Source organism: Astatotilapia calliptera, chromosome 15 (assembly GCF_964374335.1).
Source record: "Astatotilapia calliptera chromosome 15, fAstCal68.1, whole genome shotgun sequence".
NCBI lineage: Eukaryota > Metazoa > Chordata > Actinopteri > Cichliformes > Cichlidae > Astatotilapia > Astatotilapia calliptera.
In genome coordinates this window covers 2,483,253-2,500,453 of record NC_137436.1, presented here as the reverse complement: position 1 = coordinate 2,500,453, position 17,201 = coordinate 2,483,253, and the positions used below count along the sequence as shown (strand labels likewise).

Sequence of the window (17,201 nt, the reverse complement as noted above, 5' to 3'; positions counted from 1 at the left end):
ATTTAAAAACTGTACTTTTGAGTTAAAATATATATTTATAATTTTAATAAATGACAAATTAAAAAGGCATGAACATTTTTTTTTGTATCGAAAAAATATCGAACCGTGAATTTTGTGTATCGTTGCACCCCTAATGTATATGTATGTATCCAAGCTGACCATGGGGGGAAAAGAAACTGCTTTGAATTGTGTCTTTGATTTGCCCTTGCCTTTTTTGCGTCATCCCTTTGATCTCTGAACGTGCAGCCACATTGGGTATCTGTTGCTACTGGCTGCCAGGATGAGGCGCTCAAGGAAAATTGATTTGTTTGGGGTTTATTCCCATTAGTACAAAGAAAATCAACTTTAGCCACCGGGCACGGCGGCATTGTAAATAAACCAAACTGGGTTTGATAGCAGCGTTGTAATGTGGCTCTATAATGTGGTGTCTCTTCTCTAATTCTCAAAAGGCTTCGTTTCTCAGTGTTTCCTTCAGCCTCTGGGCCCGAGCTGTGTGAAGGTCATTTGTTATGATAAGACTATGTTGTGTTCAGGAGCAAGCCTCCCGCACCCCTCCCCTCACGCTTTGTCTCGCGTACTGTACTTAAGCATGTGGATCCAGCGCCTCTCCGAGACGCAGCACTGCTCGTGCTCATATTTCACGTTGTGTTTGTAACCCGGGGCCGTGGCTGAGCTTTAGCCTTTACTCTGATATTACTGACCCAGGGGAAAACTATAGACAGCAGTCCCAGTACATTGTGTCTTCCTTTTCCCTCGCTGAGCGCGAACCATTGCTTTGATGTGACCGTTCAAATCACTGTCATGCTCAGTAGAATATTCAACCGTAGCCACGGCCGCAGATGCAGCAGCTGCTCTTGTTACCATCCATGTATTTGACGAGTTTTTTTCCCCCAAGTTGAATCATTCACTGCTTAATTAGCGCGACCCCTCAGACGTTGGCTGTCAGCGCACGAAACTTTAGAAATAGTTGGTTATTATCTCACTGTGTGGCATTTTTCCCAGAATGAAGCACAGCATTGTTGAGCCTGTTTAACATCAGCGCTGTGCTGATGTTTCATGTTCTGCTTCCCTCTTTATCTGTGCCGCATAGACAGATTCAGGCGCACGATGTTTCGTTCACCATCAAGGTCCATAGTCGGAGAACTGACTCGCGGCAGGGCTGTAAATGGCGAGTAGTGGGTTTAAGCTCGCCGCTGAACTGAGTTCACTCATATTTATTATCTGGCACAGGTGTGAAGAGATGGTGAGAATGCACTTTGGTTCCTGCCGGCACTTTATTAGACAGAACGATTCAGCGGTTATGCACAGTGGTAAAAATAATTTGATCCCTGCATCCTTTTATTTATGCAGTTGCACACTTTATTTCTCAACAACAACGACTGGACTCTAGGAGAAAGAAAAGCTGAGCTTTTTTTCTGTATTGAAAAGTGGATTTGATTTGACTCTGGAAGAAATCTGTCAGACACCAGCCGCATTTATCTACTTGATGTATCAGAGCCTGGCAGCCAGCAGCGCTACTGCTGCTATTATTTAAGAATTTAAGAATTCTATCTTAAAACAATAATCTCGTGTCCATATGTCCTGACATGCCAGTTCTTTCAATACGTTGCTCTTCTTTATACTGGGCCTGTAGACACCCCTGCCTAATGTGGCTCCAGTCTGAACCGCTATGCTCTGCCACTCGCACTCATGAAAAGCACAGAATATAGCAGACACCAATGACGTTGATTAACCCTTTAAGACCAACCATAGAACCAAGTCCGCCAGAGCTTATATTGTATTTTTACATGCTGTGGAGCCATTTTTGGGAGCATTTCAAGTTGCTATACATCAATACAACCATTATAGCCCAAATTTTAATGATATATATGCATTAAGTGCATTACATAAATTGCAAAAAAAAAGTGCAATAAACTACAAAAAAATGTAAAATCGTTTTTGTTTTTATTAACATATATTTCTAGTTAGAGAAATTTAAGAGGCTTATCCCTAAAAACTCTAAATACAAAAAAGTTGCACAAAATAGTTTCCCACCACAGGAAATTTATTTTAAGTGTCTTCATAGTTTTATTTTTGAAATACACCAATATTTATATACTGCAGGAAAAACGAAAATAAATATTATAATGCAAATTTGCAAAAAAAACAGCATATGCATCAAAATAAACTATTTCCAGCAGTGCAATATGAGTCCTAAGCATCCCAGAAACGACACAGAAAGTCATAAAGTCAAACATAACTTTTAAAAACACCAGTATAGGCTCATAAGGTCCTGATGGTAAAAAAACTACATTTCCGCGAAATGACGTCACTTCCGGTTTCGGGCAGGTCATGGAGGACATGTGATAGTTCGCGCTGATGGACGTAGGAAGTGATACAAACAGCTGATCGGATCAGCAAAGCGTGTTTCTGGAATATTATGTTTTTGTTGCTCCAAGTGCTTTTTATGCAGTTTTTGCAAAGCTATATGTGGAAGGAAACTGTGACCGAGGACAAGCTGATGGCATAAGATGTAAGTACAACTCCTCCGGTTTCATATGCAAAAAAAATTATTGCGCTAGCTTACGTGTTTGCAGTGCTGCCGGGATTTAAAAATAGTTACGCAAAACGGAGCGTGTCCACTCCGGCCGGCTTTAAAGGGTTAAGGTGGGTTGCAAAGTGGCTTGCAGGTATACAGCAGCCATATACCATGGTCCAGTTTAATCCCAGACAATTTTTCATTAGCTGGTCGGTCACTAAATATTGGATGTGGAACATGTGAATCACCTGTTGCGATGAACGCCTTAACTTCAGTGGGATTCTTGATGTTTTCTTTCTTTTTGTTGGCATTCTGAGACTCTTCTGGTGTCTCATCTTCGGCCTGCGAGGGCTCCTGGGTTGGGCTCCTGTGCTCTGTATGTAAATAGAGTGCATCCATCGGCTGATGTGGGATGACATTAAAATCAGTTGATCTACTGGGATTACAGGAGAACTTGAATTTAACGCCATGTTCAGTTTCAGCACTGCGATGAGGGTCAAACTCTAGGCCTCACTCAGCTTTACGCTGACTCACCGTTTCAGCCGCCAGAGTTTGTCAGATTTATGCGGTTGTCTTCCAGTGGACTCTTTAGAGTGAAATTCCCTCTTGTGTTTTGATGTTTTGTCACACTAAAGAGGTAATTCAAACCCAACAGTGCTTTAAGTCTGGAAAATATCCATTTGATTTGTGTTACACGATGTCTACGCAGGCCCGTAGCAAAACAAAAAAGAAAAACCAGACGCATTACACAGAACAAATTTAGGCGCAACACCGAGAGTAGGTCACTGATGTTTTGGCAGAACTCGAAACCCAATACACAATCGCTCTAATTATGCGCTTAAATAGAACGAAGGAAGATAGTGCAAGTCTAACACACCTCTGCAGGTTGTGTTAGACTTGCAAATAACGCGTGTAAAACATAAGGCTTTATTCAGACTATGTGAACAGCTTGATTCATTAAAACAGAATCACATGTGTTTCAGTAGATGGCAGAGACCAGTAAGGGAAAACATCTTCATATGAAGTACATTTAAAGGCTGATAATGGGAGAAATGCCTCACACCTTGGCTTATTTAAGCTATAAAACTGCCCGTCGTGTCAGTCCTGCTGTGGCCCTGCCTGGTGTTTTGGCCCCTCCAACCACCGCGTCATCCCCCCTTTAAGATCCGGGGTGGATATTTACGTATCGCTCCCCAGTTTCTATATGTTGGGTATTTGTGGGGAGTGATGAGCTCAGAGCCTAGACACAAAACTCTGACTGCATTCTGCTGCGGCAATACATCATTTGAAACCGGAGCTGTCTGACTGAAATAGGTTCTTGCAATGAGAGAGAATTTTAGATTTTGCTCCTTATCTCTCGCACTGAATCACTTTCAGAAAGGATTTCCTCACTGCCAGAAAAGCAACTGTGAATCAGCGCAAAGCAAAGGGGTTTTTAAATGTCCACGGGGGAGTGTAGGGGGGGGGTCTGCGTATCGTTTCATTCAGGCCTCATGTTCAGATAATCTTAATTCCCAAATTAAGAAAAAATGTAGTCTGAGCAGGTGTAGCTTTTTTATTCTGCTGCTGAAGAAGTTTTTAATGAAAATGTTGCTTTCCCAGCTTCGCGTTTATTGCTAATCAATCTTGCATCCTCTTTGTTCACTCCCGAGGTCAAGCCCGACTGGTGATGTAGCATGCTCTCCATTCGCTTGCAGAAGTAATTGCAGCTTGGCCTGATAATGGCCTCTGCACCGCTGCTGGCGGATTCACATCACAGGATTCATGATTAAACACCAGAGGAACTTTGTAGAGACAGACGCCCGGTTTCTTTGCAGACTCTGCATTCTGTTTGTGTCGGTGGCTCTACTTTTGAAACTGAAACTGTCACTTTTTGAGACTCGTCTCCCAAGGAGGCTGTCTATCTTTATCGATCGCCGGGGCGATCCTTTTAGTTGATGTGCTCTGTGGTGGTCGGCGGTAAGAGCTCCTTTAATGAAGTCTGGCTATTGATTAGGCCGTGGTGTTTGTTGGTGGAGTCGGGAATTTCAGCGTCAGTCGAAGGCACGCTAATCGGCATAATCGAGCGTGATGAAAACGGCCGTTTTATGTACTGAAGTCATTGTGCAGAATACGCTTTCTTCACACACAGGAAGTAGCGGGCACGAGCATTTCCAAATTTCCCCACACGTGAAACAATGTGGGCCGTAAATCCCACAACCAAGACTCTTAAAAATGATGAGGATGTTTGTTGAGAATAATTAGACCAAAAAAAGAAAATGCCTCACTGCCAAAATATATCCCACTCTATGTTATGGAGATTTAGCCAGAGAATTGGATTTTGCCAGCTGTGAAATCAGTTTTTGTAGTCCCGCTGGCCAACCAAATCATTATGCTATACCCCGCTGTAAGCTCCCATCAGTGCACACACATGAAGTCTATGCCTTTTCCACTCTGTGAGTGGAGCGTTATACGCCGTTCTCCCCTCCGGACGGCCGTGAGAAGACTGCGAGCTCCGTGTGACACTTGATTGCTTCTGCATTAGTCCAGATGTGTAAAAAGCCCCACATGACAAGTGCTTCACTCCGAACCGCTGTGACGACTGAGATACGTTGTATGTTTGCGGAAAGCCACACAACTAGTGGATCTACACGTCACCTTTTTAAAAAAAAAAACTCTTTCATTCATCTTGGAGTGGAATCAAAGTCGCTTCAGTGCAAGGGTCTCTTACTTTGAGTTTGAGGATGTAGTCATATGCAAAGTGACTCCGTTGAATGGAGTGTGTCCTCCTGCCTTTTCATTGGGACTTTTACACTACGCGAGGCTCTTTAATGTGGAGAGGATAAAATGTGAAGTACATGGGTTTTTCTTTTTTACTGAGTTGCTGGCAGAGTTCTGGCCTCTGGATGCCGACACATCAAGAGATGTTACTTGGGCTTACCTTGGGGCTGAGAGGCTTGCCATTTGAAGACACTTTATTATACTGCAGTTAAGGTTGTCAAAGGTATTTTTACACAGCTGTGTGCAAAACCTTTGAGCCACTCCTCATTTCTTTATATTTTGCTGGAAAAATGGGAAATGCAGTGATTTATGGTAACATGTAAATGGAAATACAGTATATAGGGCAAAACATTATGTACAACTCCACTGTGCTTGAAAGTCAATATTTGGTACACCTGTATTTAATAAGATAAGATAACCTTTATTAGTCCCACACGTGGGAAATTTGTTTTGTCACAGCAGGAAGTGGACAGTGCAAAAGTTATGAGGCAAAAATTAGAATACAATAAGAATAAATACAGTACACAACTGTACAGAATAGAATAAAATAAAATACTATATACAGTAGAATAAAATAAAATAAATATACAATAAGATAAAAATAGAATACAAATACAAATACTATATACAACTGAGTAAAAATACAACGATGACAGAAAGGATTATTGCACTTAGTATTATTGCATATATATATATATATATATATATATATATATATATATATATATATAATCTTGAACACAGCCTGTTCTTAAACAAGCTGCATTGTTATAGCCTTCAGGAATAGGAACTACTGCACTGACAGGGTGTTTGGGCTGCTGAAAAATGAAGCATATGGTGTTGTTTCATCAAAATCTGATGATACTGAAATCAGTTTTGACAAGATCCCCAAAACCTGACTGGAACACAACCACAACCCACAGCAGAGCCTCCACCGTGTTTTACAGATGCCTGTCGACACTCACTGCTGTTCCTCTCCTGACCTCTGCTTAAACACTGACAGCGATTCATCACTCCATCTCACCTCAGCCTCCTACTTTCATCCCTTAAGAACAGTGTTGGTCAAGTAACTTGAAAAAAGTAATAAGTAACTAATTACTGATTACTTAATTAGTTGCTTAGTTACTTTTTAAAAACATGGTACACAACCTGAATACGTAATAAAGCAATAGGCCTTTCAGCCCAATTCTATTTTTCTGCATAATCCATCATATAAAACTGAATCAAATGAAAAAGTCTCTTTTAAAAATTGTTTTACTAGTTTTAATCTTATGCACATTGCATCGAGCAAAAATTCAATTATTGCAACAGTCTTTGACTTGAAGAAATTCTTTAACATTTAAACTTATGTTCTGCATGTTCCAGCACACAAAATAAAATGTTTTGTGTTTACACTCTTTCAAATTAATGCAAGTAAAACACAGCAGGGGGGTCCGGGGGTTTCTCTGTGAATGCCACATTCCCGTGGCAGCGTGCTCGCTCAGATTTAGTTAAATTTTTCGCTGTAGAAAGAAGTTTTCTTCCTGCGCAGAGTGAACAGCGGACGCTGTTTTTGTCACTTCTTACAGACTAAAACTCAAAGTAATGTGAGGACGTCCACGTCGCTGCACCGTCTCTCCTTCACTCCATGTTATCCATTGTTGATCCGCACACGTCTGTTGCTGCCACGCACGTCGCACACGCTTACGTCATTGTCATGAGACACTCTCACAGATGTGAGTTACTTTAAGGGAAAGTAACAGTAATCTAATTACTTTTTTGCATTAGAAATCCCTTACATTACTTGTTACTTGAAAAAAGTAATCTGATTACAGTAACCAATTACTGGTAACAGATTACTGCCCATCTCAAGCTTCAGAACGACTTCTTGAAATGGGGATAAATGCTGTGTTTTTCTAACAGGCTGCAGGTAACAAAGCGCCTAAAGATACAATTTAAAATCGGTTCTTTACTAAAGTTGGCTGTGATGTGGAGACACGAGGCTCTAGCGACCTAACTCTTCCCTTGACTTAGGTACTGTTTTATGTTTGATTTTATAAGTTAAGTAGCTTAACAAAGGTAGGAGACCTGAAAATGAGTGAAAAGGTTTTGAAAGCTTGGTAAAGTTGGTCAAGACTTCTTTGAAAGTCTGGAGACTTTTGCAGTGACCTGTAGAATCTGTGACACCAAAACTAGTACTGAAGTGTTACCCACTGCAAGTATTCATTTCCCAAGCCCTTATTTCTACTGTATTCACTCAGATAACAGGAAGCCCGAAGTGATCTAAAAGCCAACCAGCAATTGGTAATAAGTCACCTCATTGTGATCTTTCATTTCCTTGTAATCCTGTTTCATAATCTCATTTCTGTCATTTCCTCTCTGTAGTTCTTCAGTGTTTGGTGGATGCTCGGCAGCAAATTGAGGTTACAAAATTTTTATATTTTGCTTTTTTGAGATCAAATCACGCTGATTTCCCTCGGTCACATGGAAATGGAAATTAGCTGGAATTTATATCGCACTTTAGAGAACAATCTGCATTTACCCTTACACTCATACAGCACCTTATATCCACTACAAGTTAACCTAATGTGCATGCCTTTGGGCTGTGGAAGAAAACTCACACAGGAGCAGAGGAGAACATGTAGACATCTCACAGCAAACGAAGCCTAGATTTCACGTCATCTTTAAGGCTAATGTTAGGAGCCCCATCACGTGTTCGACCAAACGGCGTCCGCTTGCTCGAGCCAGCCTAATGCAGGACTACTTTCTCCATAACAGCAGGTAAAAAAAACAATGACCCTCAGCAAGAACTTCTAAGAAACACCACAGTACCCGCTGCATCTAACTGAATGCCAAGTAGCTGCCTGAGAGTCTTCGTGCGTGTGGGTAGCTGCGCACAAATTGGTGTGATCTGTTTAACTAAAACGTAGCATTTTGGAGACGCACATGGGCGTGCAAGGCTCCGTGAAGCAAGCGCATCCAAAGCAGTGAAAATATTCACCGTGCGGAGACGCTGCCGCCATCGGCATGAATGGACGAGAGAAAGGCAGTGTTTTCAGTCGATGCCGGGTTATGGCGTGATGGTCTCGGGGCTGAAATTGCTAGAACAGACTTTGAAGTGGCTCGGATTTTTCATCTCTCTCTCTCTCTCTGTGTCCCTGCCTCCCACATCTGCTGCTATCATAATAACAAGCAATAACCCTCTTTCAGCAATAACCAAGACTTTTACGCCCGTAATGTGGCTTCAATAAATAATGTCATGTTTACCAAGGGGCTATATTTTACAGCAATTTAGTTTAAAGCATCCCCCCCACCCTCACATTGCTTTTTTGCCTCCTCTTGGTGGAGTACAGTACATAATGTGGTGCATTAAGCATACCAGCAAAAACGCACATTAACACATTATCAAATGTGCTGATAGAGAAAACAGCACAGCCCATCATGCATAATCATAGCAGACATTAGGAAAAACAAACAAAAAAAACAGCGAAAAATCTGCCTCCTGTGTGAGCTTTTGCAGACACGCGTGTGCTGCACATCAGCATACGGTGGGAAGTGGACGGCTTTTTCTGGGCGCCGTTGAAAGCGAGCGGCACAAGCATGGGGGCGCGTTTCATTAGTCTGTCAAACTCAATGATATTTAGAGCCCCACACCCTTGGCCAGGACTGGAAAACTCAATCAGCACTCTGATTTCATAACCCTGCTTGGTGACAGGGCTTATTTTATCGCCCCGCTGATTCATTCTAATAAACGCCGGCTGCCCAGCGCGCCGCCACTGAAATACAACCCTCTCCCTCCTGCTTCTGTCCTCGACGGGTCGACCTGGAAAAAAAAAAGGAAAGAGAAAAGGGGAAGGGAAGGGTTGGTCGGGTGGGAGGGATAAATCAGAATTGTGGGAACTGGAGGGTGCAGATAATCCATCGCCGGGCCGGGCGGTGTAACGTGTGCCACCCCATCCCCATCCCTCCTCCTGCACCCTTTAGCACAAATCAGGGGCCGGGGACGCTGCTGATCTGTGTGGGCTTAGTGCGTCCATTGATTGCGGGCGATGGAGGGGAGGGGCAATAAATAATCGGAGGCAGAGTGCGGAGGGTGAAGGAAAACAATTATCTGCGGAGGTGGAAAGCACATAAAGCGAAGAATGATAAACGCTGTGAAATATGATTGACTCCAAGTGATATATGGAAGCCGAAGGACAGGCGAGAGAAGTCTGCGCGTGCAGAGATATCCTTGAGTGGCTGAGGACTCGCTCGCGCTGCCCCTGGCCTAACCACAATTTCTTCTGTGTTTGTGTTCGTGTGCGTGTTTGTGTGTCTTTCTCCGCAGACGACAGATGACATTGTTTCATCAGCAGAGTGCTCCAGCGACGACGAGGACCTGGAAGAGTGCGACTCCGGACATGCAGGTGGGATGAGTGTGTCGAGTTGTGCTTGCTCTGAAACCTGGTCTATTTCTCCTTATCTTTCTTTGAGTTGCTACCGAGGAGCTTCTCCTCCCTTAGCATCATGTCCCATGGGAGCTTCAAGTGTAACTTAAAAAAAAAACGCCCACTTTCCCCCTCCCACCCAGAAAAAGTAGCCATAGTAAGCACAACGGGGTCCTCAGTGTCTGCCAAAAGTTTAAAGAACACTTTTTGGAGACGGGCGAAAGCAGTAAGAATGCACTTTCTACACCCTCGGCATGCTCTGCTGTAGGAAGTCCCACTCGGAGCTTGTACTGTGTATAAGTAAATGCACACAGCTTCCTGCCGGGACGTGTTAAAGCTCACGCCTTTCATCTCTGAAACAAGTTACACTTAGCTATGGGGCCACTGGTTGCAGACATGACGACGCGTTGATACTAATTTTGTTCTCTCGGCGTTCAGCTGAGAGCAAAACTTTACTCAACAAAGTACGAAATTAGTATCAAGCCCCATGTCGCCCGCACTGATGCTTCAAAATGTATCTGTCCTGTACTTGGTTGATTTCCTCTTGCTGTGCGTGTGTGCGTCTCTCTTGACAGAGGATACATTTTGAGATTCTTTCGAGAACAAAGATGCTTTCAGCCTAGATACTGTGATATGTAGCAGACTAACTGCAACAGAGCCTCTTCCTCCCTACTCCTTCTTCTTCTCTTGTTTGTACCTCTGTTTCCTTCGTCGGAGGCTTGCCTTACCTGAAACATTCTAATAGAGAACAGATATCCTCGAATTTCTGTGCGCATCGTCTCTCTTCCCTCCCTCCCTTGACACACACACACACAAACACGCACATATCACTTTGTGATTAGATCAAAGTGATAAGACACTCACTCAGTGGAAAATAACAACAGAGCTGGAAATAATGCCGCAGATTTAAAAGGAATGGTTATTTTTGAGGCAACTTGGGTTTGGATGAGTCGAATAAGCAGCTGTCAATCACGCTCCTGCCCAGGAGCTGTTGGCACGGATTCCTAATAACGCGGAGCAAAGCAAAGACTGTGAGCTGTATTGAAACTGGCTCACTATTTGAAAAGCAGCTCCCCTTAGGCGCTCTGGAAATCATTAACAGCTCCGGCTATTTGATTGCTTCAGTGTCCTTCAAAATACCATCACAGCCGGCTAATTGACGCTGCGCTAATCTGGCGAAACACAGCTCAGCTTAACACCGAGCATATGTCCACTTTTCACAGCTAATAATACGCCACCGCCGTGTTGCCCTTCCACGTCTGCGGTTGTGGACGATCGAGCGTTTATTTTGTTCTTAGGGAAAATCGGGCCTTTCCGTTGTAACAGATTTAACCATTTCTCCCCCAGTCTGAGAAAAGAAGTCGTCTATCGCTCGCTGATGGCGTTTGTTTTCTTGAAATTATGACCACATTTAGGTCTTATGGCTTTTTGATGTGGCTGGGGGGAAAAAGCCATTTCCTTTCAGCATTTTAGGTGCCTTATCTAGCGTGAGTTGCTTGGGTAAAGGCAGAGATTATTGAAATCGAATGGGCACGCAGCTCACATGTTTCAATTTATTTATTTTTGTATCTCTTCAGACCATTAAAACCTCAAACCCAAGTATTCTCAAAAAAAAAGAAAAGTGCAGTCAAGTGAAGCGCAAGAAGCTTTTGCTGAGAGAACACGGTACCCTCCCCTCATATAGTGGCAACATACACACACTTACGCAAACATACCGTACATCCCATCATGTGGACACAGAAATTCATATCCTCATTCCTCGCCCCCACCTCCCCCTCCGCTTCCAGTCGTATGAACAGTTGTATGACATGATGTTGGGTTTCTTTTCCTTTTTTTCTCGTGTGATGCACATATGAACATCTCTCCTCTGTATCGATTTGGACCCAGCTGCTGGGTTTGTGTTTTTCTTTTCTTTCGTTCTTGTCTTCTTTTTGCTTTCCTTTGGGGCCTGGGAGGGTTGGGTGCGGGCTGCTTTTACTTTCCTTGTTTTGTTGTTGTGGTTGTTTTCAGTTTTCGTTTGCTTTTCTTTTATTATTATCATCACTCTTATCGTTTCTTTGGCGTCCTCCTCATCATCCGTCGTCCATCATCCAAGCAAGGATAGAGCCGCTCCTCCCGTTTTTTGCCTCATCTTGTGCCGCATGAACTTTTGGTGGTTGGAAAAGTCAAAGTTCTCCTCCTCATCAAGTTTTGTGTTTTATTTGTTTATTTTGTGCCATATGGCTTCTAAAGGATCATCCCTCCCCCCACCTCAGCACATTTTCGATACAACATAGGGAAATGAACGGCAACAAAATCTTTTCTTGCCATCATCCTTTTTTGGCCTTGTGCAGGCAACCCCATTCTGTCTCAAGAAAGTTGTGTGTGAGAATGACTCCCCCCTGTCGCCCCTTCCGAGCGTTACCCCGACCCCACCCCCTCCATCCTGTCTCACCCCACCCACCTTCTTTTAGCCTTTCTGCATATACATGTCTGTTTGGATGCAGATGGCATAAAAAGACTTTTATTGCCACAAAGTATATCTGTTTTTCTATTTTATCTGTTGCTCCAAGTAGAAGGCATTTGTGGCATGCACTCTTGTACTGGACTGTACCGCAGCTCTGTAGACTAACCAGTAACCCTCTCCTCCAACCATCCCCTGCTTCAGCGTGGATATGATTGGCGTCCATTTTTACGCTCTGCTTCTTTTTCTCACCCATACGTCCCTCCACTTGGCTTCTACATGTCAGCGTGTGCGTGCTGAGGGGAGGGGGGGGTCTGCCCCCAGCAGCGGCAGCTCCTCCCTCCGAGGCGTCCCGTGTTCGTGCTCGTGCCTGCTGTCTCTGTCAGTGCTCCGTCTGCGTCTGCCAAACCAGCCTGTGTTGTCCGCTGTGCGTGCGTGCTCGTCTTGTGCTTGTGTTGTCTCCGTGTTGAAACCAAAACTGTTGAAACCTCACCTTGCCCCCCCCCCCCCCTTTAAATCCCACGCGGGTTCCACGAGAGGGCCAATAGAGCGAATCCCGTGAGATGACTCACAGTCCTCTGCGTGCATTTACAGAATTGTCGGTTCAAGCTAAAGAAAGCGCCACGTGCAGAAATGCGTGAGTGCTGCGAGATGCTCAGTTTTGGAGGAAGGCAAATAAGTCGATTTATGATTTCATTTCACGGTGATTAACGGCGCCGTGGCTTGTCATTACCGTGCAATCAGAGCAATTTTATGATTAATGTGTCATTATATTGGGGTAATTGATTCAAATGATTTCAATCTATCCGCGAGTGCATTTCAAAATGTTTGATTTGTCCGTACAGCACCTACAAGCTGCCACGAGTCAGGCCTGATGGAACTAGGTTTTAATCTGACTCACGATAGGCCAAATTAAAAAGTCTACCTCCTAATGAGACGAAGCAGTGGATGTGGAAAAATGTCTTTGTCGCAGCAGAACTGTTTTTTTTTTGTGAGAGCTGCAAAAGCAAAGGTGTGACTAATAACATTAATGATGTCTTTGCTCCACTCTAGCAGTGCCCAAAAGCCATACCAGGCAGGCAGCTTTCATAAATCTTGGAACAGAGCCATCATCATTGTTATTAGTTACACCTCTGTCTCTATGCTGTGTAAAAACGTCTTATCTTAAGTCAAACATGGAGCGTTACGGTGGCTCTATTACAAACCTACTAGTAAATGTTCATAAAACCTGTAATATGTGAACCTTCCGAGCCCATAAAAAAGACATTTCCACCTATTTGTGAAAGGTTTGATCGACTAATGCCACAATATTTAAACGGGAGCAGTTATTCTGTTCCTTAAGATGCTCGATCTTCATGTTAAATTTCGGCCAAAGTTTCATATACAAATGAACCTGTTTCAAACAGCCTGTTCTCCTATCTGTAATGTCAAAGCAAGTGGATACTAACATGGTCACCCCAGGCACAGAAGCTCCACCCACCTCTTCAAACCTTTTCGAGGGGCAGCCAATCAAAGGAAGGAAGGCGCTTAAACTGCTTGTTTTACCCAGTTTAAGGTAAATAATAGGATTCGATATTTCAAACTATGACCAAGCGGGATCCAAAACATCAGCTGCTTCAAGCTGCTCACTTATATATATTATAACTTTCACAATACCTCTGGATCAGATGACTGCGTTTAATGGGCAAGTCTTCTTATACTGAAACTCATAACTCAGAGAGGATTATCACTGCAGCGTGTGTTAGTTTCATGCACCTGCAACTTTACTGCTTTGGGTCAATTTCACACTCGTCATTAGCGTCGTTTCCAGCTGCAGCATTGGAAAAAAAGGGACAGGCGCTGAGCTCGCTGCTGCAACAAGCTACTGTTAGTGAACACAGTTGCTGTATTGACTTTATAATATGAAGTTATCTTAATTTTTGTCTTCAAGGGGCCAAAAGAGAGTTTAGTGTAGATTCAGGAGATGAGATTCAGTGGATTTTGTACACTTCTTGCACCCCTGAAGCACCGCAGCTCCCTAACACACTTACTTTTTGCTGTGCTATAAGAATGACAGACTACCTGCTGAACATTAACGCACAGATAGGTTGTTTGAGCCTTTCTGAGCAACAGCCAGTCCAGGCGTTTTCTATAAGAGACGGCTCTCCTGCAAAATTGTGCAGCAGCAAGCACGCAGTGTAACTGTTGCATGCCACGCTGCAGTCAGCTATGTCATGGGAAGAATGTTTTTCCATAAAAAGGGCATAAATGATCCTGCATGCACTGTTACCCTCTGCCTTTGATCAAGTGCAGCGCAGATCAAACAGATGTAGTGTATTTATAGATGTTTCCTCATCTCGTTTGCCCGGGGTAGATAAAGTCCAGGATCTGGCGTTCAGATTAATCTTAGACTGGAGGCTGGGATGTAATGTTGTGTGATTTCTTCACTGCTGTATATGAAGAGCAAAGTGCAGGGTACGGAATGAAGTATGATAGGGATGGATCACCGAGTTTCCTTGTGGCATCGGCTATGGATTCCGTCAAGCCCCGCCGGGCCGGCTGTCACTTCGACACAGGCCTCGGATCAGTTTAAAGGTTATCCAGCTGACACACGTCTGCCGAGTGTAGAGGTGCAGCCTAATGGCTGTACAGCAAATCGACCAGCTGACAGGGGCGAGTCGCCACGCCTGTTGGAGACGCCAATTTAATACACCGGAATGCGGCCCAGCCACATGATGACGGATTAAGAGCTATCCGCCATGCGCCGCGGCTACACAGGCGAGCACCTTCTTCCGGGGGTGCTTCGCGCATCCATGACAGGACAGACTTCTCCATCGGAGCTGTGAACGGAACATCGCTTAATGTTTAGAAGAGAAATGAATGTCCATCAGTGAGAAATTAGGTTTCTTCTGGCAGACGTGTGCGCAGACACGATAAGATAAGTTTAATGGTGAGGTAAAGTGCTTTGAAACGACATGCTTCTAGAAAGCTCCGCCGCTGCACGGTACACCCTTATAATCCCTGGCAAGTGTATCCACGCTGAGAATCTGTGTGCTGCTGGCCTTCTGGTAATCAGTTCCCTACCTGTAGTAGGTAGGGATGAATGAATCTGCTACAGCAGGTGTCTGGGCACAATGCTTGCACCACAATGGGATTTCAGGGCCCCAAACCACTGACTCACCCACAATTTGCGTCAAAAATCCCATTCAATCAGTTCATCCGCGGTGCACCGGCTTTTCTGCTTTTATGGCGGAGCGTTGTCAAATCCCTGACACACCGTCAGGATTCATCTCCATTCGGAAGCCTCAGCAAACTTTTTGGATGGACACGGGGATCAAACCAGGGAGCGAGGAGAAGGAAAAGAGTGGGGGGAGAGGAGGAAAGTGAAGAGTAAGTGCTTTCTTGGAGATTTCTGCATCTGTAGCTCTCAAGCTGCTGAGGTAGTCAATCAGCCATTCAGTAGTTACTGTATTTACTTTAATTCCTCTTCAAAAAGCCCGCAAACAGGCATGCAGCCTTTATTACATGGTGGGATGAAAAGAGGAATGGCTTTAATATTGAGTTTGTTTCATATTTTCATTTTAGTAGATGGGTTTCTCTCATTGATGCAAAAGGAGGGAGAGTCAGTAGGCGTGCAGAAACACACTAGTCACAAGTCCTGACTTCCTTTGAGAAACTGGCTGCGGCTCTATCAGAGCGGAGAGTTTTTTGGGGGGGTGGTCTTGCTAGGATGGCAGGGTTTTAGAATAAAATCCCCATCCATCTTGATGAGTTTCGAAAAACAAACGCAATCTGGTTGAGCAAACCCATTAGAAAGCGGCGTGTTTGTCTGCTTCTGAAATGCAGCAAGACGTGCGGCGCTTGTGCAAGAGCTTACACAGGATTAAAGTGTTTACAAAACATCAAGGTCCTCTGCGCTGACTTTACTAAAACGGGGGGCTTCACTGCAGCGTCTCCCCTCCCATCCGAGTGTTTTGTTGATATAGCACAAAGCTAACAGTAGCCGAAAGCTGTTAGCCAAGAACGGAGTGAGAGGATGCAAACAAGGCCAAGACAACGAGGGCAGAGTTGGATAAATAAAAGCCTCGGATGCAATCGCTTTACTCCGAGACGCTCCTGTTTATTTAACAGGGCAGAGCGGTTTTATGGCTGTTTGCTGGAACGTCACAGGTAGCGGCGACGTAGCGGCTTTCCCCCCCCTTTTTTCAGTGAAAGACGAGAATGGCAGCGATGCAGTGCGAGGCCTCCGCTGAATCATGTCCTATGACATCCTCTGAATCAGGGCCGGAGCAGTGACAGGGACATTCGCATTTTAGATGCCGGCGTGGATAAGGAGCCGTCAATACAGTGTGACAGATGCCATATTTACTCAATAATGCTTCGCTCGCAGAGACAGTGTGCTTAAAAAAAACCAAATGAGGTTTCTGTAAAACAGCCTGCAGAGGATTAACCCAAAGCTGATGTGCAGAGATAAATCCACCACGTGCCCTCTTGTGGAACTGCAGATGCTTATCTGTCAAACGAAGGCTGTCGGTTATGCACGTAACACAAAGCATCTAAACGTCCGACGATCTCTCTCTACCCCGTTCTCTGTATTAATTAGTGAAAGTGCTGGTTACATACGGTGCACCGTAACTGCTAGTGAATGACTTCTTTACATCAGGAAAATATCCCACAGCCCTTTGCTGGCAGTCACCTTTACTGACCATTGGCCCGCCCCTTCTTAAGCCCCTCCCCCTCCCCCCACCATACCTGTCCCCCCTGGCTTGCTGTATTGTTATTGTATTATTACTCTCCCTAAATGCAACTTACTTAAGCATGCATTAACCCAACTTCTTAGAGTGGAACTAAAACAAACTCCAAAAGAAAGGAAAGAAAGCGTTTGTGTGATTTGCCTCTCTTTCTCTGACGTACATCCAGATTGCACGCCCTGTCCTGTGTTTTAAAAAGAAATACTAACAAGAGAAATGTATTGAGGTAACTAATAATAACCCGCTTATTATTAGTTAAACGAAGGTGGCGACACTTTCCTATAAACTGTCCCCCCCCCTCCCTCTCTCTCTCTTTGTCTGCCTCAGTGTGTGCTTTCTGGTTG

The 17,201-nt window shown here is 44.1% G+C and overlaps 1 protein-coding gene across 20 annotated transcripts in view; it reads left to right on the top strand.

The window, feature by feature from the left end:
- The window catches only part of nrxn3b (neurexin 3b), a 321,105-nt gene that overhangs the window by 298,126 nt on the left and 5,778 nt on the right, over positions 1-17,201 (top strand). For all 20 annotated transcript variants that reach the window (XM_080289989.1, XM_080289992.1, XM_080289988.1 and 17 more), the window contains one exon: positions 9,585-9,663. In XM_080289989.1, the coding sequence (XP_080146115.1) occupies positions 9,585-9,663 (79 nt within the window). The remainder of the gene's footprint in view (positions 1-9,584; positions 9,664-17,201) is intronic.